At 50.4% G+C, this 27,723-nt stretch overlaps 1 protein-coding gene and 1 long non-coding RNA gene across 3 annotated transcripts; both read left to right on the top strand.

Moving 5' to 3' along the window:
• Positions 1 to 1,639: 1,639 nt before the first annotated feature.
• On the top strand, positions 1,640 to 22,542 carry RNF169 (ring finger protein 169). The gene is given in 7 exon segments (XM_087965920.1): positions 1,640 to 1,843; positions 12,656 to 12,732; positions 13,812 to 13,958; positions 15,566 to 15,678; positions 19,108 to 19,204; positions 20,815 to 21,493; positions 21,496 to 22,542. Coding segments are annotated over 7 exon segments (1,788 nt in total). The 5' UTR covers positions 1,640 to 1,656; the 3' UTR covers positions 21,984 to 22,542.
• Positions 22,543 to 23,552: 1,010 nt separating this feature from the next.
• LOC148130329 (uncharacterized) lies at positions 23,553 to 27,352 on the top strand. Of its 2 annotated transcripts, XR_015749683.1 has the most exons (3): positions 23,553 to 23,898; positions 24,117 to 24,195; positions 24,235 to 27,352. It is a non-coding gene; the product is annotated as an uncharacterized LOC148130329 (long non-coding RNA). The 2 variants fall into 2 exon arrangements; XR_015749682.1 differs by lacking the exon at positions 23,553 to 23,898 and having other exon boundaries at positions 23,905 to 24,195.
• Positions 27,353 to 27,723: the final 371 nt, after the last annotated feature.

The raw sequence follows: 27,723 nt of genomic DNA, 5'->3' as shown, positions 1-27,723 counted from the left end.
ACTGCGCCTGCCGGCTGATTTTCGGCCCGTTTGTGGCCTTCTTCGGCCTGCCAGAGGCTCGAGGGAAGTCTCTGCAGCCTTTGCGGGCTGAAAAATAGGCCCGTTTTGTCACTTCCTGTATTTCCGGAAATACCAGAAGTGATGAAACGGGCCTATTTTTCGGCCTGCAAAGGCTGCAGAAGCTTCCCGTGAGCCTCTGAGAGGCTGAAAAGGCCTCAAACGGGCTGAAAACCAGCCGGGAGGCGCGCACATGCACCGTGAGGTAAGTTTGCCTAGGGCTCGCGTGCCGGCACAAATGGCTCTGCGTGCCATGTTCACCATCATGGTTCTAAGCCCAAGATATTGGAACACAGCTATCGTGCCATCAGTCCTTGTTTTCGTTAAACTAGCTATGCCCAGTTCCTGCAACCGTTCTTCAGATAAAAGATAATCAGAGTTGGAAGGGACCTTGTAGGTCATCTAGTCCAGCCCCCCGCCCAAGCGGGAGACCCTACACCATTTCTGACAAATGGCACTCCATTGGTATGTTTGAACCTCCAGTCCCCTCATCTTCTTAGCTGCTCTTCTCTGCACTCTTAAATACAGCTGGGATTCTTTACTTGTCAGGACTTACCTAGAAATGTCAGATCGTCACATCATAGGTACAATCAAAAACTTTTTGAGCTCAACTCTGACTTGCATGGCCCCCTCCATTTACAGGTAGTCCTCATTTTGACCACACTTGGGATCAGGAAATTAATGGTTAAGTCACTGAGTGAGGCATCACACAACTATATTGTTAAGTAATTGTGTGAGATAACACACAATACAGGGGTCTTCAAACTTGAGCAGCTTTGAGTCTTGTGGACTTCAACTCCCAGAATTCCTCCTCCAGTCATGTTAGCTCAGGAATTCTGGGAGTTGAAGTCCACAAGGCTGAAACTTGCCAAGCTTGGAGACCCTTGTCACACAACTACAAATGGACGACCATTTTTGCAATGGTCATGAAGGGAACCGCTGGTCCTTAAGCAAGACTTCATGATGGCACCTAGCTTCACTAGCTTAGCCACTTGGTTTTGCGGGGAAGGGCTACCACATCTGGACTGCAAACCATCTGGACAGAATGGCTTGTGCACCTCAGGCCTATGAGCCCACGCACTATGCAGGGTGTGTGTGTGTATTTATGAGGAAGATGTACATTGTATGGCACATTCACATCACATTTAATGCATGAGATAAAAATATACAATTCAAAATATTATAAAAGCATGTCTAGATTACAGAGGTAACTTTAATTTCATTTCTCACTGCCAGCAGTCTCCATTGTAAGTTCTGTTTTGGCACTGACAATTGATGCTGGATGTCTTGGGATGTGTGTGTGAGAGAGGTAATTATATAGATGTGTGGCAGATGCGTGTTATAGAGGCGTAACGCTATTCACACGTGCTACAGACACGCGGCCTTCGGGGACACTAGGCTCCACCCTTTCGGCAAGGCGGGGGTGGGTGGGGGTGAAAACGTACGTCGCGCGCAAGAAGCCCGGCGCTCATGAATATTCAGGAAGGGGCGTGGCCACCCGCCCGACTTGGGGGCGCGCTCTGCCCGGGCCACTCATGAATATGGAGCAGGAGGCGTGGCTGGCTCCGCCTCCCCCCGCTCTCCTCCCGCCGGGAGAAGATGGCGGCGGCGGCGCTCGGGCCAGGCGGGCGGGCGGCGGGCTCGTCGGTTCTGCCGCTACGACGAGGCCGGGGCCGGCGGCGTCGGGACGAAGCCGCCCCCGCGGACGACGACGGAGCCCCGGAGACCCCGACGCGGCGCTCGGGCCAACGGGAGGCCCCCGGCGGAGAGCCGGGCCCTGCGCGAGGTGCGTGGACGACGTAACGTGTGAATGGACGCGCGTCGACGTGGCGGCGGGGGGGGTAAAGAAAAAAAAATGAGCGGGAAGCGCGCCCATTGGCTGCCTTGGAAGCGGGGGCGTGGCCGCGGGGCTCGTGTGAAGGCGGCCCCACAGCCCCACCCCTCCCGGCCTTCCCATCATCCGCGTCCATCCTGCGATTGGAAGCGGGGAGAGGCTGACTGGGTGGCATCCGCGTGTCCGTCGGAGGGGTCGTGGGGATGCCACTGGCAAGCGGTGGTTGTGTGAATGCGCGCTTGGCTGGCCCTGAAAGGCGTTCACGTGACAAGAGGCAGAGATCTGCCAATGTTGGCTGGATGGGAGTTTATAAACAGACCGAGATTTGGGGTTGGCTTGTTGGGTGTCCAGAGCCGGAGCTATTCTCCTACCTTGGCCGCTTGGAGATGGGTGGACTTCAACTCCCAGAATCCCCCCAGCTGGCGGAGCTGATCCAAAGACCCCAGCAGAGCCGGCTGAGGAATTCTGGGAGTTGAAGTCCACCCATCTCCAAGGGGAGGGGGAGAAACACAGGCAGTCCTCGACTTACGACCACAACCGAGCCCCCAAATTTCTGTCGCTAAGTTGAGTTTTGCCCCCTTTTTACAACCTTTCTTTTCCTGAGTGGTTTAACTGAATCCCTGCAGTTGATAAATTAGGAACACGGTCACTAAAGTAAATCTGGCTTCCCCCACTGACTTACTGCAACCGTCATAAATACCAGTCAGTTGCCGAGCATCTGAATTTCGATCATGTGACTGGAGATTCCCTAGCGGTCGTTAAGTGTGAAAATCGGTCATAAATCCCTTTGTCCAGTGCCGTCACTTCGAACGGTCACTAAATGAACTGTTATAAGTCGAGGACTACCTGTACTGATACAGAAGCAGTGTTTAAGTAATGCTGGCTGGGGGATTCTGGGAGTTGAAGTCCAGAAGTGGCCTTATTAGAGCAGGGGTCCCCAAACTTGGCCACTTTAAGACTTGTGGACTTCAACTCCCAGAATTCCCCAGCCAGCTATGATCGAGAAACAGGAAGCAATTCTGGCTGGAGAATTCTGGGAGTTGTGAAGTCCCCACGTCTTAAAGTAGCCAAGGTTGGAGACTTCTGGGTTAGAGTGAACATGAGAAGAAGGGAATGTGTGTTTTTGGCTCCTCTAACAACGCTGAGATCATCTCGGTGGGACCCTTACGATGGGAAGGCCCACTTCCCCCACCTCCAGAGAGAAACAGGAAGCAGATATGGCTGGGGGATTCTGGGAGTTGAAGTCCACAAAGCTTAACAATTGTAGAAACACTGGCTTAGAGAGCAGAAGTGTGAAGTGTGGTGTGTTTTGGTTGTTGTAATGCAGGGGTCTCCAAACTTGGCCACTTTAAGACGTGTGGACTTCAACTCCCAGAATCCCCCAGCCATAATTGCTTCCTGTTTCTCGATCCTAGCTGGCTGGGGGATTCTGGGAATTGAAGTCCACACGTCTTAAAGTCGCCAAGTTTGGAGACAACAGCATTGAGATCATCGCGGTGGGACCCTTGCCAGCCCCTCCCCAGATCCAGAGAGAGAAACAGGAAGCCATTATGGATCTTGGTTGCACCAGAAATCTCTTTTCCAGATCTGTCTGGGTCTGGAGAGCAAGGAGATCCCTGGCCTGGAATGAAGGGAATAGGAGGAACCACATTTTTCTAACGTTACTACTAGTAGCAGCCGATTCTCCTCCGCCTTTCTTGAAAGGACTTTCTTGGTCCTTCCACCATCAGAGTCTTCTGCACACCAGTGTGTGCATTCACAAGTGGGCAGTATGTGGAGCAGCCTAAGGTCATAGGACAAGGCATGAGGCTGGCTGATTTGCACACGTGTTTGTGCTCAGAGTCACATGCCGCCTGGTTTGTGTTTTGGGAGATGTTGTTTTGTGTATTTGTATCTTGTCTTGATTACTGTTACAAATAAAGGTGTTAAACTTATCCAACACCCCTTCCTCTTACTACTTTAGCCACAACAACAACCCTGTGAGGTGGGTTGGAAAAAAGTCATACCGCCAGCTTTTGAACCTAAGGTAGCACTAGAACTCCCAGTCTTCTGGTGATCGGCCTCAAATCACCCAGCAAGCTTTCCTGCCTAAGGTGGGACTAGAACTCCCCGTCTCCCGGTGATTGGCCCAAAGTCACCGAGTTGGTTTTCATGCCTAAGGCGGGACTAGAACTCCCCGTCTCCTGGTGATTGGCCCAAAAGTCACCCAGTTGGCTTTCATGCCTAAGGCGGGACTAGAACTCCCCGTCTCCTGGTGATTGGCCCAAAGTCACCCAGTTGGCTTTCATGCCTAAGGCGGGACTAGAACTCCCGTCTCCTGGTGATTGGCCCAAAGTCACCCAGTTGGCTTTCATGCCTAAGGCGGGAATAGAACTCCCGTCTCCTGGTGATTGGCCCAAAGTCACCCAATTGGCTTCCGTGCCTAAGGTGGGACTAGAACTCTCCGTCTCCTGGTGATTGGCCCAAAGTCACCCAATTGGCTTTCATGCCTAAGGCAGGACTAGAACTCCCCGTCTCCTGGTGATTGGCCCAAAGTCACCCAATTGGCTTTCATGCCTAAGGCAGGACTAGAACTCCTGTCTCCTGGTGATTGGCCCAAAGTCACCCAATTGGCTTTCATGCCTAAGGCGGGACTAGAACTCCCCGTCTCCTGGTGATTGGCCCAAAGTCACCCAATTGGCTTTCATGCCTAAGGCGGGACTAGAACGCCCCGTCTCCTGGTGATTGGCCCAAAGTCACCCAATTGGCTTTCATGCCTAAGGTGGGACTAGAACTCTCCGTCTCCTAGTGATCGGCCTCAAATCACCCAGCAAGCTTTCCTGCCTAAGGTGGGACTAGAACTCCCCGTCTCCCGGTGATTGGCCCAAAGTCACCCAATTGGCTTTCATGCCTAAGGCGGGACTAGAACTCCCCGTCTCCTGGTGATTGGCCCAAAGTCACCCAATTGGCTTTCATGCCTAAGGCGGGACTAGAACTCCCGTCTCCTGGTGATTGGCCCAAAGTCACCCAATTGGCTTTCATGCCTAAGGCGGGACTAGAACTCCCCGTCTCCTGGTGATTGGCCCAAAGTCACCCAATTGGCTTTCATGCCTAAGGCAGGACTAGAACTCTCCGTCTCCTGGTGATTGGCCCAAAGTCACCCAATTGGCTTTCATGCCTAAGGCGGGACTAGAACTCCCCGTCCTCCTGGTGATTGGCCCAAAGTCACCCAATTGGCTTTCATGCCTAAGGCGGGACTAGAACTCTCCGTCTCCTGGTGATTGGCCCAAAGTCACCCAATTGGCTTTCATGCCTAAGGCGGAACTAGAACTCCCCGTCTCCTGGTGATTGGCCCAAAGTCACCCAATTGGCTTTCATGCCTAAGGCGGGACTAGAACTCCCCGTCTCCTGGTGATTGGCCCAAAGTCACCCAGTTGGCTTTCATGCCTAAGGCAGGACAAGAACTCACTCTTTCGGTGATTGGCCCAAAATCACCCAATTGGCTTTCATGCCTAAGGCGGGACTAGAACTCCCAGTCTCCTGGTGATTGGCCCAAAGTCACCCAGTTGGCTTTCATGCCTAAGGCGGGACTAGAACTCACCGTCTCCTGGTGATTGGCCCAAAGTCACCCAGTTGGCTTTCATGCCTAAGGTGGGACTAGAACTCCCAGTCTCCTGGTGATTGGCCCAAAGTCACCCAGTTGGCTTTCATGCCTAAGGCGGAACTAGAACTCCCAGTCTCCTGGTGATTGGCCCAAAGTCACCCAGTTGGCTTTCATGCCTAAGGCAGGACTAGAACTCTCCGTCTCCTGGTGATTGGCCCAAAGTCACCCAATTGGCTTTCATGCCTAAGGCGGGACTAGAACTCCCGTCTCCTGGTGATTGGCCCAAAGTCACCCAATTGGCTTTCATGCCTAAGGCGGGACTAGAACTCTCCGTCTCCTGGCGATTGGCCCAAAATCACCCAATTGGCTTTCATGCCTAAGGCGGGACTAGAACTCCCCGTCTCCTGGTGATTGGCCCAAAGTCACCCAGTTGGCTTTCATGCCTAAGGCAGGACAAGAACTCACTCTTTCGGTGATTGGCCCAAAATCACCCAATTGGCTTTCATGCCTAAGGCGGGACTAGAACTCCCAGTCTCCTGGTGATTGGCCCAAAGTCACCCAGTTGGCTTTCATGCCTAAGGCGGGACTAGAACTCACCGTCTCCTGGTGATTGGCCCAAAGTCACCCAGTTGGCTTTCATGCCTAAGGTGGGACTAGAACTCCCAGTCTCCTGGTGATTGGCCCAAAGTCACCCAGTTGGCTTTCATGCCTAAGGCGGAACTAGAACTCCCAGTCTCCTGGTGATTGGCCCAAAGTCACCCAGTTGGCTTTCATGCCTAAGGTGGGACTAGAACTCCCAGTCTCCTGGTGATTGGCCCAAAGTCACCCAGTTGGCTTTCATGCCTAAGGCGGAACTAGAACTCCCCGTCTCCTGGTGATTGGCCCAAAATCACCCAATTGGCTTTCATGCCTAAGGGCGGACTAGAACTCCCCCGTCTCCTGGTGATTGGCCCAAAGTCACCCAGTTGGCTTTCATGCCTAAGGCAGGACAAGAACTCACTCTTTTCGGTGATTGGCCCAAAATCACCCAATTGGCTTTCATGCCTAAGGCGGGACTAGAACTCCCAGTCTCCTGGTGATTGGCCCAAAGTCACCCAGTTGGCTTTCATGCCTAAGGTGGGACTAGAACTCCCAGTCTCCTGGTGATTGGCCCAAAGTCACCCAATTGGCTTTCATGCCTAAGGCTGGACTAGAACTCCCCGTCTCCTGGTGATTGGCCCAAAGCCACCCAATTGGCTTTCATGCTTAAGGTGGGACTAGAACTCCCCGTCTCCTGGTGATTGGCCCAAAGTCACCCAATTGGCTTTCATGCCTAAGGCGGGACTAGAACTCACTCTTTCGGTGATTGGCCCAAAATCACCCAGCAGACTTACCTGCCTAAGGTGGGAACTAGAACTCCCAGCCTCCCATTTTCTAACCTGGTGCCTTAATTCCCCGACCCAAAGTAGCTCTTGCTATTAATATTCACGCTGAACGCTCCACTCCCAAGCTAAGGCCATCCCATTCCTTACCGGCCTTGTGTTCCGATCCTGGACGCTTGTTGTTTTTGTGTAATTTTGAAGCTTTAGCAGGTTGATTTTTTAAAAAAATCTCGCTTACTTGGTTATCAGGATCCTCCGGGCTGTAGTGAGTAAGTAAATAAATAAATAAATAAAATCTTGCTGTCCAGAAAACAGCAGGGAAGCCAGGATGACTCACAGGGGAGGTTTTGCAAACTGCGAAATAAATTTGCCGTAGAGGTTTTAATCTAACCTTGGTTTGAAACAAGCTAAAAAGAAAAGAGAGACAGAGAGAGAGGGCAGGGCAGGGCGCTTAGGCAGCGCCAGCGAGAGCACGCGTGTGTGTGTGTGTTTCTTGGCATGGTTCGACTCTACCTGGGTCGAGATTTCCAACCTGCAGGAATGGGGAAAATTTCTCCCTCTGGGCGTCTTTTTAAAAATAACTCCTAAGCATGAGTCACCTCGGAGGAGCCGGGTGGGCAACGTCCGCAATGAAAACAGGACGGCAGAAGGGAAAAAAAAAAAAATATTGGTCTTTCCAGATAGGTGGTCACAGCCCTAAGTAACCGCACAACAAATGTCCCAGACTAAGATGACAACAGATTCAACGATCCGTCCGAAGAGATCTAAAAGATGCAAAAAATAAAAACAACCCCAAACCCCACCCCAACCACAACACACATTCTGATGTAATGTTTTAGGGGCTATAAGTGCAGCTAAGCGTGTTCAAAAGGAGAAAAAATGTGGCTTGGAAATTGGTGAGGGAGGGACTCGGCGGGCTTCCCCCCCCCACCGGGAGTTAGAGAGCATGTCCACCCCACCCCGCTGGTGAAATAAGCACGGATAAATCTCAGTTATCTATAGAAGAGAATCCGGGGAGATCAGGGTGGAAAACTGGCTCCTTGGGGATCTCTGAGCTGGGTGGTTTCCTTGCAGACGTTTCGTGACCCAACTAGGCAACATCGTCAGTGCTAGAAGGGAATGGATGAGTGGAGAGGAGGAGGAGGAGGACTGTGGGGTCCTTGGTGCACTTTGAGCTTGGTAGTTTTCTTGCAGACGTTTTATGACCCAACTAGGGAACATCATCAGTGCTAAAAAGGAGTGAGGTTAGGGAAAACGAGGAGGAGGAGGAGGAGAGAGGAGGACTGTAGGGTCCTTGGTGCTCTCTGAGGTTGGTTGTTTCTTGCAGATTTTTCATTACCAAACTAGGTAACATCATCAGTGCTAGGAAGGAGGAGGAGAAGGACTGTGGGCTCCTTGGTGCTCTCTGAGCTTGGTGGTTTTCTTGCAGACGTCTCATGACCCAACTAGGCAACATCATCAGTGCTAGAAGGGAATGGGTGAGTGGAGAGGAGGACTGTGGGGTGCCTTGGTGCACTTTGAGCTTGGTAGTTTTCTTGCAGACGTTTCGTGACCCAACTAGACAACATCATCAGTGCTAGAAGGGAGAAAGGTTTGCAAGGGAGGAGGATGAGGAGGACTGTGGGCTCCTTGGTGCTCTCTGAGCTTGGTAGTTTTCTTGCAGACGTTTTATGACCCAACTAGGCAACATCATCAGTGCTAGAAGGAATGGGTGAGTGGAGAGGAGGACTGTGGGCTCCTTGGTGCTCTCTGAGCTTGGTAGTTTTCTTGCAGACGTTTTATGACCCAACTAGGCAACATCATCAGTGCTAGAAGGGAATGGGTGAGTGGAGAGGAGGACTGTGGGGTGCCTTGGTGCACTTTGAGCTTGGTAGTTTTCTTGCAGACGTTTCGTGACCCAACTAGACAACATCATCAGTGCTAGAAGGGAGAAAGGTTTGCAAGGGAGGAGGATGATGAGGAGGACTGTGGGGTCCTTGGTGCTCTCTGAGCTTGGTGGTTTTCTTGCAGACGTCTCATGACCCAACTAGGCAACATCATCAGTGCTAGAAGGGAATGGATGAGTGGAGAGGAGGAGGAGGAGGACTGTGGGCTCCTTGGTGCTCTCTGAGCTTGGTAGTTTTCTTGCAGACGTTTTATGACCCAACTAGGCAACATCATCAGTGCTAGAAGGGAATGGGTGAGTGGAGAGGAGGACTGTGGGGTGCCTTGGTGCACTTTGAGCTTGGTAGTTTTCTTGCAGACGTTTCGTGACCCAACTAGACAACATCATCAGTGCTAGAAGGGAGAAAGGTTTGCAAGGGAGGAGGATGAGGAGGACTGTGGGCTCCTTGGTGCTCTCTGAGCTTGGTGGTTTTCTTGCAGACGTCTCATGACCCAACTAGGCAACATCATCAGTGCTAGAAGGGAATGGGTGAGTGGAGAGGAGGACTGTGGGGTGCCTTGGTGCACTTTGAGCTTGGTAGTTTTCTTGCAGACGTTTCGTGACCCAACTAGACAACATCATCAGTGCTAGAAGGGAGAAAGGTTTGCAAGGGAGGAGGATGAGGAGGACTGTGGGCTCCTTGGTGCTCTCTGAGCTTGGTAGTTTTCTTGCAGACGTTTTATGACCCAACTAGGCAACATCATCAGTGCTAGAAGGGAATGGGTGAGTGGAGAGGAGGACTGTGGGCTCCTTGGTGCTCTCTGAGCTTGGTAGTTTTCTTGCAGACGTTTTATGACCCAACTAGGCAACATCATCAGTGCTAGAAGGGAATGGGTGAGTGGAGAGGAGGACTGTGGGGTGCCTTGGTGCACTTTGAGCTTGGTAGTTTTCTTGCAGACGTTTCGTGACCCAACTAGACAACATCATCAGTGCTAGAAGGGAGAAAGGTTTGCAAGGGAGGAGGATGAGGAGGACTGTGGGGTCCTTGGTGCTCTCTGAGCTTGGTGGTTTTCTTGCAGACGTCTCATGACCCAACTAGGCAACATCATCAGTGCTAGAAGGGAATGGATGAGTGGAGAGGAGGAGGAGGAGGACTGTGGGCTCCTTGGTGCTCTCTGAGCTTGGTAGTTTTCTTGCAGACGTTTTATGACCCAACTAGGCAACATCATCAGTGCTAGAAGGGAATGGATGAGTGGAGAGGAGGAGGAGGAGGAGGACTGTGGGGTCCTTGGTGCTCTCTGAGCTTGGTGGTTTTCTTGCAGACGTCTCATGACCCAACTAGGCAACATCATCAGTGCTAGAAGGAGGAAAGTTTGCAAAAGAGGAGGAGGAGGAGGAGGAGAACTACGTGGTTCTTGGTGCTCTCCGAGCTTGGTGGGTTTTCTTGCAGACGTCTCATGACCCAACTAGGCAACATCATCAGTGCTAGAAGGGAATGGGTGAGTGGAGAGGAGGAGGAGGACTATGGGGTCCCTTGGTGCTCCAAGGTAACACCATCAGTGTCCCTATTGGAGCAAGTGACGCTTTGAGCATTGAAAGGCTTTCGAGATGTTTTGACTCTGGTCTCCTCTGCTGGATCCCGCCAGGATTTTATGGAAACCTTGGTTTACAATAACCCCGGTTTTCTAAAGTGCGGCTGGGGACCCAAAGCAGGCCAGGGGTTCCCGCCCGTCAGCCGAGAACTCGGTCCACATTCCCGACTTACACCTGCCTGGGTCCATGTGCCTCTGCTTGAAGATAAACGCACCCTCGTCCTCATTTGGAACACACCCCTTTCGCAACGAAATCTGAGCATGGATCATTTCTCTTTCCTGCTGGCTCCAGAGCGTGTGCAGATGCCCAATCCTGGTGTGTGTGTGTGTGTGTGTGTGTGTGTGGGCTGTCTCCTTATAATTGTTGTTATCATCATTTCTCAAAATTAACTGTACCCAGACAACATACCGTTTATGTAGACATTGTTTTTATGAATAATAATTATTATTATTATGGTTGTTATTGTTATTATCATCATCATGATGCTTGGGAAGTGTTCGACTAGTGATTTGTGATACGAAACCCAGCATAGTTATTTCGTTTGCTGCACTGTCATTTTTGTATATTATAATAATTGCTCTGGGACACAGTCAGATAATCAGTGGGGGTCCCTTTCTTAGCTCCAACTTTGACCCCGCAATGTCCTGGTTACCTTCTGGGCTAGAGAAAAACTCTCCCAGGAAACAGCCTTGGGCTGCAGAGATTCAAGTCCAAAACACGGTCAACAAAAACTGTAACTTAAAGTCCAAACAAGGCAAGATGAGGTCATTAGTCCGGCAGGGCAGGAGCAAGAATTCCAGATGTGAAGGCACGGCAATAACTCAACACAGTTGGGAGGATGCCAGGAACGCAGATTAGCAAAGTCAACACAAGATAAAGTCAACGTTTGCTCCCAGCAGCTGCCGCACTCAGCTTGCATCTCTTTTAAACTCTCATTCTCAGGTGTGGCTAATGAAGGGAATCAGGGCCCTTTCCTCCCCCGTAAGCCATGCAACCCTCGTTGCTCCCTTCTCTGTTCCTCCCTGCGTGTCTTAGGATGCAGAGGGTGTGGGCCTGGGTCTTCCCTCTCCCTTGTTCTCCCTCTCCTCTGCTCTGCCCAGCCGGACTTTGCCTTTCCCCAGTTACCTCCGCAGCCAACGGAGCCACACTCCCGCTCCCTTGTCAGTTGTTTGTCTTCCTCCTCGGATTCAGACTCCGACGGGGGGTGGAATAACACAGGCACCTGCCACATGACACCCCGGACTTAACAGTTGTCAATAAGAAAGACCGAAAAGTCTGGATAGTGGCCGCGGCCGTGCCTGGAGACAGCAGAAGAGAAGAGGAAGAACTGAAGAAGATCACAAAATACACAAAAACCTACAAATAGAAACAGAACGACCGTGGCAGAGGCAAGCAAGGGTAGTAGTACCCATAGTCATAGGCGCCTTGGGTGCAGTCCCAAAACAACTGGAGCCACCCCTTGAACACCACCAGTGGCATTGACACGTTTGCCCTCCGTCAATTGCAGAAGGCAGCTTTGCTTGGAACAGCTTCCATCCTGCGGCGAGATCTGCAACACCATCCAACATCCAGATTTGCCTATTCCAGGTCCTTGGGAAGGGCTCGATAGGTAGACAAAAATGCCAGACCCAATCTAAACACCTGGCTGACTGTGCAAATAATAACAATAATAATAATAATAATAATAATAATAATAATAATAATAATAATAATAATAATAATAATATAAAAATAGTATTTGGGGGATGACTTTGTCTCTGTCTCTTCGCAAGAATCCTCCACGTCCTCCCCCTTCAAATTTGACCTGGCCTTGGTCCACAGGAGCGAGTGCAAATTCCAGTATCTTGGTATTCGTATGTATCCCAGGGTTTTCCCCAAAGAGGAGGGGGGTCAACTTATTTTCCAAAGCCCTTGAAGAAGGCAGAACAAGAAGCAACGGACGGAAACTCATCCAGGAGAGAAGCAACTGGAATTAAGGAGGAATTTACTGACAATGAGAACAATGAACCAGTGGAACTGCTTGCCACTGGAAGTTGTGGGTGCTCCATCACGGAGGGTTTTAAGAAGTGACTGGAGAGCCCTTTGTCCGAAAGGATACAGGGTTTCCTGCCTCAGCAGGAAGGGGCTGGACTAGAAGACCTCTTGAGGAATTTGGGGGGGGGGGGGTTGAAAAAGGGGTTGTAAAATCTGACCGACAGTCGTGTCACAGCTCACCAAATGACCACACCGCTTAAACAGGCAGGTTTCCGCTCTCCACTGTGGTTGTAAGTCAAGGACTGCCTCGTCGTAGAGCGGGTTGTCTTTCGGCAGCTGGTGTGAATGGACTGGAAATGCTCAACATTTGTCCTCTTTTTTAAAAATAGATTTTATCTTCAGAACGCCCATCACTTTGGCCAAACACGGAGAGACTCACGAGGAGCATAAAAGCCACTTGCGAAAGGTACGTTCGGCCAGGTGCATTTTATTTAATCAGTATATTTCAGTGGTAACCCTTGACTTACAGCCGTCGGCTTAGTGGCCGCTCAAAGCTGCAATGGCACTGAAAGACCGAGTCATGAAAAGAGGTTTCCCCATTTATGTCAACTCATAAAATATTTCTCTGGTCTTTTTAAGAGTTGCCAAGAGAAAGCAGACATGATATTCTTCCGATTAAAATCGGAATTCCGATTTTTTGGGGAATCGCCCCCCTTTTCCCTCCCTTCTTCTCCTCCTTCCTCCCCTCGGAGGCCCCGAGTCAGGAGTTGCTACCGCTGGCGCGGCTCTGCGTGGCTCCAGTCCCGTTGCCTCAGGAAGGAAAGGCAAAAAGGAAGAGCCGCGCAGCGCTTTGCAACAGCAGCAGCGGCTCCTGGTTTTGCCTTTCCCTTCCCAAGGCAACGCGGACTGGAGCTGCTATGAGCCGTGCCGGCGTAGCAACTCCTGACAGCCCCAGCCGGATACCTGAGCGGAGGCCGGGCGGTGCGGGCGGTGCGAGCGGAGGCCGCTGAGCGGCAGGAAAAGGGAGCTGGGCAGCGATTTCTTGGCGCGCGGTGGGGGTCTCTTGGCGGCCCGATTTTTTTTTCAGAGGGGAATATCATGCCTGAGAGGGGGGAAGGGGTTTGAAAGAGCAGTGCAGCAGCTTGGAAACTGAAACTGCATTCCATAAATGTTTTCAAAGATAGTAACTAGGTGATCGAAGTTTCTGCCACGCAAAATTCTAACTGGAGAGCACGATAGATGACTCTGGGCTATGGAGGTGTCCCATTGGAGAATATGGATTACGATACACCCAGGGGGTGCAGGGGGGGGGAAACCAGGGTCAAGGGTAACAACCAATGTATGTGTCTCAAGAGTTGGCTACGCCCAGGCAGTGCCAGCATGTTAACTCCCAATAAATCCTTTTGAAGTTTTAGAAGTTTGGCTCGAGACTCAGGATTTCAATGGGGTTACAGCTTACACACGATCTACACAAATTCTCATCCGAAGGAACTTGCTGCTGCTGCTGCTGTTCCTTTCTTTCACAAGATCAACCTTGCTTCCTAGCTGAGACATGACAAATGGCAAGAAGAGAAGATGCCGGAGGATTTGATTCACAAGCTGATGGCGGGGGACGACGCTGAAGTGGACAGGAAGAGGACGGATGACCAGAAGAAAGAGGAATCCCTGGTGGCCAGAGTGAGCCACGAATGTGTAAGTGTTGCGGCCTGTTGGCCAGCCAAATCAGTGGAGGAGGAGGCGTGGGAGTCGGGGTCAGCATCAGGGCAACCTGGGAGCTCCGAGGGGAAAGAGGGGATGGAGCTGGCTGAAAGAGAGAGAGATGGAGGCGGAGCCTGGGTCATCTCTCAGCCCTTAGATGGAGAGTCAACAGCCCCCAGGTCTGGAGGTGGCTGAGGCGGAAGAGGATCAAACAGTCCAGTGCTTGATGCACAGAAGGCAGAGGAGAGGAGAGCAGTGGAAATCTATGGGCTGGTCCTTGGTATGGGAGCTCCGAGGGGAAAGAGGGAATGGAGCTGGCAGAGAGAGAGAGACATAGAGGCGGAGCCTGGGCCATCCGTCATCCCTCAGATGGAGAGTCAACAGCCCCCAGGTCTGGAGGGGGCTGACGCGGAAGAGGAGGAAAAGCTGGGTCCAGTGCCTGATGCACAGAAGGCAGATGAGAAATCTATCTATGGGCCAGTTCTAGGGACAGGAGCTCCGAGGGGGAATGAAACGAGAAAGAGAGAGAGAGGAAGCCTGGGCCGTCCGTCGGTCCTCAGATGAGAGTCAACAGCCTTCAGGTCTGGAGGTGCCTGACGCAGAAGGCAAAGGAGAGGAGAGCAGTGGAAATCTATGGGCCAGTTCTAGCTCCGAGGGGAATGAAACGAGAGAGAGAGAGAGAGAAGCCTGGGCCGTCCGTCGGTCCTCAGATGAGAGTCAACAGCCTTCAGGTGTGGAGGTGGCTGATGCGGAAGAGGAGGAATAGATGGGTCCAGTGCCTGACACACAAGGCAAAGGAGAGGAGAGCAGTGGAAATCTATGGGCTGGTCTTCAGGACGGGAGCTCCGAGGAGGAATGGAACTGGCAGAGAGAGGGAGGGAGGGGGAGAGAGAGAGAGAGAGAGAGAGGGAGGGAGGCAGAACCTGGGCCATCCGTCAGCCCTCAGATGGAGAGTCAACAGCCCCCAGATCTGGAGGTGGCTGATGCGGGAGAGGAGGAACAGGTGGGTCCAGTATCAAATGACACTGGAAACATGGGAGGCTGATTGGAAAGATGGTTTAATGGTGAAGCAGAACCACGTGTGATTCTGGGCAGCTGACCCCATGAAGTTGAGAGTGGGTGGCTTTTATACCTTCTCTTGGGCTTCCTGTTCCTGTGCAAGAACATGTCTTCTATTGGCTGTTGTCAGACTCCCATGGGGCCATGTAGGGGTCATGTTTGTCTGAGCTCAGTTTGGTTAAAGTTTGCCGGGTGATGCAATGTCCTTAGGAGATGGTGCTCTGCTGCTAGATAATCCTATTATATCCTGGAGAGTCATGTCTTAATCCCATCATCCTGGAGCTGGAGGTCTTTAGTCTGGTAGATAGACTGGCTCCGTCCTGCTCCATGGGCACCAAATATCTGCAGGGGGGTCAGGGAGCTGTTTCCTGCCTTTAAAAACACGTTTCTTCTTTTACCATCCAGAGAATTAGAATATCCCGCCTTTTTAACATTTCCTAAAATATTTCCTTCTTCTGGGAGGGGAGCGGCTTCCACGGCGCTCTTGGGGGGTGCTGTGCTTGCCATACATACACCCTGATTTTTTCTTCACTTACCACCAGTTTCCCGAGTGCCTGTCGGATTCCGAAAACGAGGAACCCTTCCAGTGCCGGCCCGTCTATCGGTCGGCTTTTGTCTCCAAGGGCAGCGCCTACTCGGTCGCCTTGCTGGCTGGGTGAGTTCCCCCCGGCGGTTCCGGTTGAGCGATAAGAGATGATAGAAAAACTCGCTTTGACCCTAAGGAGGGTGGCCTATAAGTTTAATAAATAAATATATTTTTTAAAAGATGCTTTTCAGAAAAACGACTGACTAAACCAGGAGTCTCCAAACTTGGCAATTCCCAACTCCAACAGCATTGGGAGTTGAAGTCCACAAATCTTTATTTTACACACACACACACACACATATATTTATTGAACATTTTTCAGCGGTTTAAAATATATGGACATTCTTTACAACGCTACAGTATCACAGATACTCATATGTTATGTCTCACCTGTGCCCACGAGGTGAGAAGTCCAAATTTCCAAATGAATATAAACAAGCAAACAAGTCCAGTAATGACAGGGTTAAATTCCTTGAGCCGGGAAGTTCTTGGCAGTCTCACACAAGCTGTCTGCCAAGTCCGATAATAAAGCAGAAATATAAATCACAAGCTGTCGCCACACAGAGAATCTTTCGAAGCTTCTCTCACTAAGTAACACGTTGTCCCGAACAAATTCTCAGAGCGAACACACCCACTTTTATTCTCTGTGGGGCGTGTCAGTCCCTCATCTCAGTCTCTAATTCGTCCTTTCCTTTTACGTTGCAACTTACACTTTTGCCTGTGCCGTTGTCTCGCATCAAGCCAGCATTCCTCGGCTTGATCCTCAGTCAGAGGCTCTGATACGCTCTCCTGATTATCTGCCGACACCTGAGGCACAATCAGGGAGGAAGGTCCGGCCGAAGAGGAAAGTCCTGGGGAGGAAGGCAACTCCAAATCCACTAACAAAGCAGGCTCAAACCTCAGAGCCAAATCCTCCCCTTCCTCACCGTCCAAGTCTGTGTCCTCTAGCAAAGCAGCCCAAATCCTCCTCTTCCTCATTGTCCAAGTCCTCGACCTCTGACAAAGCAGGCTCAAACCTCCGAGCCACAACACTCATATATACATCGTAATTACATTACTAATCTTTGCTTTTGTTACCAAGTGTCCCAGACCAGATAGAATTCCGATTCACCTCTATCTTTTAATTCCAGTGTAAGCCTGTCCATCTCCGCGCAGTCTAAGATCTTTTTTTATCACTATCCCTTCAGAGGGTTATACTGTCATGTTTCCAGGTTTGTGCGTAAACGATTCTGGCTGCAGTAATTATATGCAAAATAATACATAGTAATAATAATAATAATAATAATAATAATAATAATAATAATAATAATAATAATAATAATAATAATAATAATAATAATAATAATAATAATATTTTTGCTGTAATCTCCTCTTATTATCCCTAGCAAGAAATGTTCAGGTCTAAATTCAATTTGTTAGCTTGTTATTTCCTCTTAGCCATTTTTAAAATTCTAATCCAATATCGCTTGGCTTCCGGGCAAGTCCACCACATGTGAAAAAAGGTCCCTTGACTGTTTTTTATATTTCCAACATTCTGGGCTTCTGGTTGGGAACATCTTTGCAAACTGAGCCAGGCTTCGTAAACCGTAATGATGCACAAACTTATTTTTTTAAACAAAACCCCATTTTATTGCAATGCTCGGAATTGTTTTCATTCCCAGTCAGAATTAATCTCAAACAGTCCCCCGAGATAAGCACCCACCTTTCAGTTCTGTGAACTGCTGCCAAAAACAAGTATCAAATGAACTAGAAAAGACAGGAACCGAAGTACAAAGAGCTTCAACGATGACTCTGAACCGATCGAGTGACTTTGCTTCCTGCAAAGGTTTCATCATCTTGGCCTGACTTTTATCCCTTATGGGAGGGGCAGTCACCTCCAAGCCTTACTCCTGAGTTGCCCCTTTTGTCTCAGCTGCTCTTGCCTTCTGGCAGCTCTGTGCATACGCGTACTGGGAACAGGCTCCCGCTGTTCCTCTGCCTTGCTGCTGCCAGACTCCAGAGGCAGCACCCCACTCCCAGATGGTCCTGGCCCCATCTCTGCACTGGATGCAGGACCCTCGTCCGAGTCCCCTCCAGACTCCCGGACTGGTTCCCCTTTTTCCCCACTGTCCGATTCCACTGCCATCTGCACCGGCTGCCAGCAAACCACAACAGCCGGGAGTAGATGCCAACAGTAAAACCTTTTATATATATTTTCTTTATACGCTGCCAACATTGTTAATTTGTAATCCCCTCCCAGCCACATTTCCCCCCCAATATTCTAATTCGATCCTATACCCAAAGTTCTTTCCCCAGGCTGTCACCGTTTCTGCAACGGTTTCTTCCATTTTAAAATTCCAAAGGAAACTGTATATTTTGGTTATCATCTTCTCCATCCCGAAGTGCACAGGGCTTAAAAGTTGCCAAGGTTGGAGACCCCTGGACTAAATTTGCAGAGGCAGGTGTTGACTTACGACCGCAACCGAGCTCCAGATTTCGGTGTGAAGTGAATTTGGCCCGTTTTTTTTTTTACGAACATTCTGGACCACATTTGTTAAGTGAATCCCTGCAGTTGTTAAGTGAGTCACATGGTCGTGAAGTGAATCCGGCATCCCTGTGGATTCTGCCGGTCCGAAGGTCGCAAAAGAGGATTAGGTGACCCCAGGATCCTGCGACCATCATAAATACAAGTTGGTTGCGGAGCGTCTGAATTTTGATTTGTGTGACCACGGGGAATGCCGCAACGATGTGTGGAAAACGACCATAAGTCACTTTTTCCTGTGCTCTTCTAACTTTGAGCGGTCACTGTGACGACCCGGGGTGTGACCCAAAAATAACAAAGTCACAAAAGTAGAATAAATACCCTTTAAATACCCTCCAACTTGGCCCCCCAGTGTCCAGTTATTCTCAGATGGAAATCTAACTGTTCCAAAAACAGTCTACAAATGGAGTAAATGCAGTCCGAACCCAAAGTAAAGATAATTAGAAATAAGAAAAACCAACACAAACCTCACTGAAGTAATTAACACAGCAGGCCAGGATGATAAATTGCAGACTTCCACCAGATAACGCAGAAACCACAGTTGGGAGGACGCCAAAACCCAGATAAGTCTCGACAAAGATAATGCACACTTTGCTTCCAGCAACTTTGCCATGCTGCGCAGTTTGCCCTTTTAAACAGTCTTCCCGCTGCAACTAATGAAGGGGATCAGGGCCCTTTCCTCTCCCCGTAAGCCACATTGCTCCCTTCTCTGTTCCTCCCTGTGTGCCCTAGGATGAAGAGAGGGGGGTGGGCCTAGGTCTTCCTCTAAATGCCCAGCCGAGTCAGACTCCAACAAGGGCATGACAAGTCACTAAATGAATTGTTGTAAGTCGAGGGCTGCCTGTATCTGAAAGGACAGGCTGGCGCTTTAATAATAGCGAGAAGGAATGACGTTTGCAGGCTTCAATCAAGTGGCTAAGGTTATTTTTTTTCCCTCCCTCCCTTTTTTTTGTTTTTGTTTTGCAAAATCTCCACAGAAATTTCAGTTCCAAAGTCGAAAGGAGTCAAAGTTGCAACGATACTCTGGGGAATCGATCGAAGAGCAGGCAGAGATCGGCTCCTGTTAGGACAAAGGTACCGGATTCTTGGTGACCCCTGGGGGAAAAAAATAATGGCTGTCTTTAAAAAAAAAAAAAGTCTCGACTTTTCCTCTTAAGAAAAGGATCGGAGAGGAGATTAGCCATGTACCTATAAGCCCTCAACATATGACCCTCCTGGAGCATGTCCGTCACTGTTGTATGTCGTCATGCTTGTAAAATGGCTTCGTCCTATGTGACTGATCCGATTCTAGGACCTCTTTTTTGTAGTGGTGGCGAAGTCATTAATCGAACCGACCATTCGCCATCGGTTTGCTTTTAACGAAAACTGGGGAGTAAATTTTTTGCCCCCAAAACTGGAACGATGTAAAATGCAGTCACAGGACTGTGGGACGCTATAAATCGACTATTAAATTGAATATTAAATTTTTCTGGGAAAGGCAATATGAATCAACACTGTGGTTCCCCTTTCTCTCTCGCCTCCGTTGTTCTGAATTTTTGTGCCATTTTGTCTCCCAAAGGTGCTTTTTTTATTTCCCCCCCCCCAAGAGGCGACTGAACTTCCTTGTTTTTTCTTTGAAGACATTTCACTTCTCCTCCAAAGAAGCTTCTTCAGCTCTGACCGGATGGTGGGGAATGGAAGGATTCATACCAGTCATTTGCATCCTTTTTAGAGGGTCGCTGAGGCCACTTGGAGGTTTACCTGTGTCCTCAGGATCACCTGAGTGGTGCAAATGGGTGGGGAGCCAACAGTGAAGGGACACAGGGCAGAAAACATCCTGCAGCCAAGAAGGCTCCACGCCCATTTGCAATACTCGGGGAACCCACAGACAAACCTCCAAGTGGCCTCAAGGACCCTCTAACAGGATGCAAATGACCAGCTGTCTGCAAGGAATATCAATCCTTCCATTCCTCACCATCCAGTCAGAGCTGAAGAAGCTTCTTGGAGGAGAAGTGAAACAACTTTGTTAGGGATATACACCCTAGCAGAACCTGCACGGCAGTCAGGCAGGCAGGCAAATATGTGAGATAAACGTTGTTGTAGTTTACACTCAGTAAAAACAGATACACAGTGCTAGTTAAATAGTTTATTCCAGTAAGATTTATAGCATAGTCAAACAGTCCATATATCATTCACTTAGTTCAGTCCCTCGGGGGATTAATCAGTTGCAAAGTCCAGTGTCGAAAAAGAGGTCATTAAACTTACTAATATCAGTCCAGTAATCAATCTCTTCACAGTAGAGATATGAAGAAGTCAAACCTCTTTTCTTCTTTCAGCAACAGCAGGGAAACACGCAGTTAACAATCCATCATTGTCAGCAAGGAATCCAGTAAGCCAGCAATCAATCAGGTTCTCTTGCTCCCTCTTATGGCTGTTTTACAACCGCACCCAAAATTACATGCTTTGCAGTTTAAAGTGACACACACTTAAACTCACTATCATAGTCTATATATATTATTTTACCCAAACCACGTTAGGTAACCTTGTTATTCCTAACAAACTTCAAAGGAAAAAACAAGAAAGACCAGTCACCTCTTGAAAAAAAAAATCACTTTTGGGCCAACCGTGACCTGGATGACCCCGAACCTCCACAGACTTCCATTTTTGGGGGCGCCATCCCTGACCGATAACGTCTTCTCTTGCAGGCCAACCCCTCCACTGGTGCCTCCGTTTCCCTCGTGGGTGTCCTTTCCTCCACCCAAAACAACCGCTGCCTCTCTGCTCCGGACCTGACGGCCGAGAAGCGCCTGGCCTCCCACCAGGCGCCGGCCTCGTTCCCCGTTCTGCCCAGGCAGGAGCGCTCGATCAGCCCCGAGAGCAACGACAGCATCTCCGAGGAGCTGAATCATTTCAAGCCCATCGTCTGTTCACCCTGCACGCCTCCCAAGCAGCTGCCGGACGGGCGTGTGCTGAGCCCCCTCATCATCAAGTCCACCCCCAGGAACCTGACCAGGAGCCTGCAGAAGCCCACCACCTACGAAGCCAGCCCTCGGATCCTGAAGAAGTGGGAGCAGATCTTCCAGGAACGTCAGGTCAAAAAGACGCTCTCCAAGGCTACCTTGACCACCTCGGTTCCCGAGCCGGGCGAAGATTTCCCGGCCCCGAACCTCAACATCCCCATCAACGGTCCTCTGAACATTTCCAGCGATGTCTCCTTGGCGGACCCTCTCCTTCCTCACTCTCTAGCAAAGCTGGACAGTTCTGTAAATGATCGGAGAGCCTCAGAGGCTACGGAGCTGACCCCCAGGGTCCTCCCGCTGAGACCCGCCGAGAAACCCCCCCATTCCAGGGTGTCCGAGCTCCCTGAAGTGAAATCGGCGCCCGTCCGGCTGGGTCGTGCCTTCGCTTCGATGCCAAAGCGATACCCCGGAAAGTCGTGCGAGTGAACGCGGCCTCGGAGAACGGCACGCTCGGGAATCCGGCCGAGCGGAAGCCGCGCAGATACTGGGACGAGAGCGGACTGCGCCGTCTCTCCAACGGCCTCCGTCTCGAGAGGGGACTCGGCGAGGAGACTCCCTCTCTGCGGCGCGGACAGAAGCGGCCATGCAAAACCAAGCACCTGGACCCCTCGGTCAAGCGGCTGAGGCCGTCGGTGGGCTGTCGCAAGGGCCCTCCGGCGTCCGACCCGCTGAGACGGCAGAGGCGACGGCAGCGGGGCGGGACCGAGCAGAGACTAGAACAGGAGGAGGCCGACCGGCGGCTGGCCGTGCAACTCCAGCGGCAGTTTGAGCGGGAGATCCGGATAGCGGAGAGGCCAAAGGGGCGAGCTGATCAGTATTTCTTACGGTCCAAGAACGCCACCGGGACAAAGTAAACCCTTTGCAAGCTGTGTGGCTTTTTTCGAGATTTTTTTTTGCACCTGTAGACATCGCTTGTCCGTCTGGCGGAGTTCCGGGAAGCGGGAGTTCACTCCCGTCCGTTGCGAGAGCCGGATGGAGGCCACAGTCTGGAGCCTTCCACCTGCCCCCACACTCCCCCCACGCTGACTCCGGGATCATACATCTCGCTCACAGCGAAGACCCTTCGTCTGTTCTCGTTCGGGAGTCGGATCCGGGGTGCCGATCCGGTTCTCTGCCTCGGGATCTGAGCAGGTTACAAATAACGGGGTTGAACCGACGCTACAAGCGGTGCTTGTAATTTTAGGAGCAGCTCCGCGTGGCTGGAAGGGCCCAGAGGCAGAATGGTGGATCTGCAATAAATATATATATATATATTTGAATCTATCAATACAGGTAGTCCTCGACTTACAACAGTTCATTTCGTAACCGTTCAAAGTTACATCACCCCCAAAAAAAAAGTGACTTTACGACTGTTTTTCACATGTAACGACTTTTGCACCGTCCCCATGGTCACGTGATCAGAATTCAGAGGCTTCACGGCTGACTCCTATTTATGACGGTCGCAGCTTCCTGCAATCCCCCTTTTGCGAGCTCCATGGGGGAAGCCACATTCACTTTTACGACTGTGTTGCTAACTTAACACTGGTCACGCTTCCCTTAGCTAGAAAGGTCGCAAAACGGAGCAAAACCATTCCCTTAACAACCGTCTCCCCTACCCGCATAAATCGGGGGCTCCCTTGTGGTTCGTAAGTCGAGGACTACCCGTATTTAAATCTTATACGGTTAAATCTGGAGAGGAGCGAAAGGGGCGCTTGGCTTGGTTGGAGTCCTGGCTGACTTCCATGGGCGAGAAAGACCCTTGGGCTGCCCGGTTGGGGTATTTCTCCCCTTATTTCTCCCCCCCTTGGCTTTCCATCCCCACCAGCCCTTAGTTGTGACGGTTGTGTTGTCGCCGTATCACAACGCACAAATCCGCTTTGGGGCAGGCAGGCGGAGCCACGCAACCGACAGCGCCCTTAAATCTGGTTTCTCACCAGTGTGTACGACGAGGCCTCCCAACAACCAGGTTAAAACGAATGGAAGCCGCGAAGCCAGGATCCCATCTCGGTTTATTTTGTGGCGCGCCCAGATTATATTACACACCCACCTCTTTTTGCAAGACGCGGGGTGGTGGGGGGTGGTTGCGGAGTCCGCCTCAATGACTTCCAGTATTTGGGGGTTCCCCTCACCCCACCCCGACAGGGTTGTGTCGGTCCCTCTCTCGGGTACCTTGAGAAGTTTTCCGGCATCTGAGAAAAAAAAACAAACCAGGTTGCGTTTTGTGGCTCGGTCAAATCCAAGGATTATTTTTTTTTTAAAGGGGGGCTGGGAGTTTTGGAGGAGTTTTGAGTGGGGGGGTTTGTTTCCCAGCCGTTCTTCCAAAAAGGGGGGTGAAGGTGTTTTTTTTTTTTTTTCAAGCACTTCCAAACTTTGGCTGCCCAGGTGAGCATTTGAAGCTGTTGTTGACTCCACTTGAAACCATCCTGGGAAAATAGAGGAAAATATATATATATATATATAAAGTTTGTTTTTTTCCCTTTAAGGATAGTTAGAATCACGTGATCTCTGGAACCAGGTTGCATTTCCAAAGCCCCCTTGGCCCAGCCAGCGTGAATTCTGGGAATTGTAGTCCACCCAGGCTGGTATGGGGAATTCTGGGAGTTGGGAGTCTATTTGTACTGTCTGGGGCATGCTGGGAGTTGAAGGTCGCATCTTAAAACGGGCCAAGGCTCTCAACTTTGTGTGGACTTTGACCCCCAGAATGCCCCGTGCACCAAATCCCAGAATTCCTCAGCCAGCATGGGTGACCTTTGACTCCCTGAATTCCCTTCCCAGCATGGAATTCTGGGAGTTGAAGTCCACCCAAACTGGCTGAGGTTTTCGGAAGTTGGAAGTCCTTCCTTCATGCTGGCTGGGGCATGATGGGAGTTGAAGTCCACATGTTAAACTGGCCAAGAATGTCCAAGCTACCATGAATGAACAAGCTCCCAGAATTCCCCAGCCAGCATGAATAGACTCCCAACTCCCAGAATTCCTCAGCCAGTTTGCTGTCTGGGGCATTCTGGGAGTTGAAGTCCACCCAACCTGGCCAAGGTATTTGGGAATTGGAACTCCTTCATGCTGGCCAGGGGCATGCTGGGAGTTGGAGTCCACCCATGCTGGCTGGGGGCATGCTGGGAGTTGGAGGCCGCATCTTAAAACGGGCCGTGCTTCACAACTTTGTGTGGACTTCAACTCCCTGAATTCCACAGCCAGCAATGAATTCTGGGAGTTGAAGTCCATGCAAGCTGTCTGGGGCATGCTGGGAGTTGGACCACATTTAAACTGGGCAAGGTTCTCAACTGGGTGGACTTCAACTCCCAGAATTCCCCGGCCAGCGTGAATGGACTTCAATTCCCAGCATGCCCCATCCAGCGTGAATTCTGGGAGTTGAAGTCCACCCAAACTGGCTGAGGTTTTCGGAAGTTGGAAGTCCTTCCTTCATGCTGGCTGGGGCATGAGGGGAGTTGAAGTCCACATGTTAAACTGGCCAAGAATGTCCAAGCCAGCATGAATGAACAAGCTCCCAGAATGCCCCAGCCAGCATGAATAGACTCCCAACTCCCAGAATTCCTCAGCCAGTTTGCTGTCTGGGGCATTCTGGGAATTGAAGTCCATATTCTTTAGGCCTTTCTGTGCTGGGAAGTGCAACTTGGCCCATTTCCTAACCTCCCCGATTCAAGAGCATATTCTTAACCAGTATTAAACTACCTTTCGATGCATCTGTTCTTCGCTTGGCCTGGCCTTTGATTTGGGTTTAAAGCCTTCGTTTTTTTGGGGGGGGGGTTCCCCCCCAAAATTCCAAAGGGTAGCTATGCATTCTGCCATTTACCGGCGTGGGTGAAAAGCAGGGGTTTTTTTGGAGGGGGGGTTTGCAGGGAGAAAGATTTGGGCAGGGCAGGAACGGCCACCCAAGATGGAAAACTCTGTACGAAACTTCCGTTTAGCTTTTGGGGAGATTTCTCCCGCGGGAAACGATGCCTCCAAACATTTAGGGGGCTGGGCAGCTCGTGTCGGGGCCCCCCCTAAAAATGAGATTTTTGTACTGCATCGATTCCCCAGCGTCCTTTCTATTTATTAATAGAATTTAATTAATTCTATCCACTTGCCTCGTGGAGATGCCGTCCGTGGAAGCGAAGGAAGAAGAAAAGATAAGCCTTAAAAGACATTCTGAAATGAACAAATTATTATTATTAGTATTATTATTATTATTATTGGGAAAGATGGTTCTAACCTCGGAGCCCTGCGAGCAGAAACTGCCAAGGAGGCGCTGAATATTTTTCCATTTTCACCCCTCCAGCACGATAGCCCTCCGAGGACTTGAACACAGTCCTTGACTTACGACGATTCATTTAGTGACCTTTCAGAGCCACAGGAACCCTAAAAAAAATGACTTACAGCCATTTTTCCACAATGACCCCCATGTCTCGTGACCAAAATCTGGACCCTCGTCCATTGACTCGTATTTACGATGGTATCCCAGGCGGGGGTGTCATGTGGTCCCCTTTTGCAGCCTTCTTCGCTTAACAAAACTGTTACCGATTCAATGACTCACTGAACGACGGGACCCAGGCAGGCCGTAAAATGGGACCGAGCTCCCTTCAGAAATGTCTCGCTTAGCAACAGAAGGTTTGGGCTCCGTTGTCGTAAGGCGAGGAGTATCTGCATGGTCCTTTTCAAAGATGCCCCCGCCCCTCCGTTCCCCAAATCCGAGGGTTGTCGGTGTGTCGGCATCTATGGAAGCCGAATATTGTGCTGAGCGGCGTATTCACAATAATCCAGCTGTCACTCGGTTCTCTGACTCCCTGCCTGCCTTTTTAAAATACAGATAGTCCTCGACTTACAACTGTTCATTTAGTGGCCGTCCATAGTTACCACACTGGAGAAGGGAAAGAAAGAGACGACCGTTTTTCACACAACCTGTTCTGACCAAGGCTTCCTGTCTAGTCCCTAAAACCCTCTTTTTATTTCAACGGCTGTGAATTATAGTCATAATCACAGCCCATAATAAGTCCCGAACAGTGTGTGAATAGTCCCACAGGTCCTTCAGGATAAGGCTGATAAGCACCCACCTTTATCTCCCTTGAAATGCTGCCAACCATTAAATTGCCAATTAGCTGTACGAGGCCAAATGGACCACAAAGTCAACATGGAGCTTCAAGAGATTAAACCGACCAGAACAAAAGTTGCTTCCTGCAAAGGCTCCTGTCCCTTGGCTCCTCCTTTATGTCTTATGGGAGGGGCCAATCATCTCCAAGCCTTCCTCCTGAGTCGCCCCTTTTGTCTTAACTGTTCTTGCCTTCTGGCAGCTCTGCAAGTGCACACTGGGAACAGGCTCCCACTGTTCCTCTTCCTCGCTGCTGTCAGATTCCGGAGGCTCCCGAGTCAGCACATCACTCCCAGATGGCCCTGGCTCCAACTCTGTGTTGGACGCAGGACCCTTGTCTGAGCCCTCCCCAGACTCCAGGACTGGCCCACGTTCCTCCCCACTCTCCCACTCTGCTGCCGGCTCCGCAGGCTGCCGGCGGACCACAACACAACCGTTGTTGTGGTCCCCACAGTCACGTGATCAAAATTCAGAGGCTTGGCAATCTTCTGGGGAGACGTGATTTCCCCCCCCCACACACACACACACTTGGGAGTCCTGACATGCCAAGACAGTGGGGAAGCCCGATTCACTTAACGACCGAGTGATTCACTTATCAACTGCAGGGATTGACTTAGCAATGGCAGCCAGAAAGGTTGTAAAACGGAGCACTTCACTCCCTTAACCCAATAAGTTTCGCTTGGCCACGTAAAGTTTGGACCGAGTTTCTAAGTTGAGGACTATAGCGGTATTGGGACATTTCTAGGGGTCTTGAGAGGAGACACGCCTCATTTTTTTCCCCCTCCCCCTGGCTGTTTATAAAATGCCACGTGCAGGTGTGACACTAGGGATCCACTATGCAAATGAGGAAACACCTTTTGGTTGTCAAGGGCGGGGTTTTCACCCACACCTGTGGTTTTGTTTGTTTGTTTTTACCTGGGATCGATGGACGGATGGCTTCAAGAAAATGCAAAATGGCTGCATCGCTCTGCTCTCTTAATCCCATTACGACCTGCCTTGGTGTGCTTTGAAATCATTTTGGGCTTCGGTGTCGTCGCTCCTCGGCTTGATCCCCGGGAATCCACGCCGTCCTGAGACTCTAAAGCGTCGCTTTCCGAGTACCACCTGAATCACTTGTGGCTTCGTCCAATGTTTTGATAAAAGAAATCTGTTTACTGACGAAGGAGTTTGCGTGTTTTTCTTGGTGAAAGGTCACAAGTCTGGAACTTTATTCTGAGTTAATTTGGGGGGGGGGCAGGCGGGGGGAGGTGTGGAAAGCGTTGTGAGCTGGGATTAAATGGAGACCCTTTCTTTGGGCTAATCTTTTGATTATCTTTTAACAACCCCATAATCCCTAATTGCATTGGGGTGGTAATCTGGGCAACGGAATGGAGCTAGCAGTGTTTACTGGCCGGATGCCCTACCTGTTGCCAGTACAGAGTTTTGTTCAGCCGATATATTCTCATCCTGCCAATATTCCGATTATAATAGGAGGATATGGGGTGTTTTCTGCTGGAACTACTGGACTGGTGATCGCTCCTCTTGTGGAC

The sequence above is a fragment of the Notechis scutatus genome, chromosome 5 (assembly GCF_049901735.1).
Source record: "Notechis scutatus isolate UNSWTSFEM ecotype Mainland chromosome 5, rNotScu1.2, whole genome shotgun sequence".
NCBI lineage: Eukaryota > Metazoa > Chordata > Lepidosauria > Squamata > Elapidae > Notechis > Notechis scutatus.
Note: the sequence above shows the minus strand (reverse complement) of the source record. Positions and strands in the feature narration are given on the sequence as shown.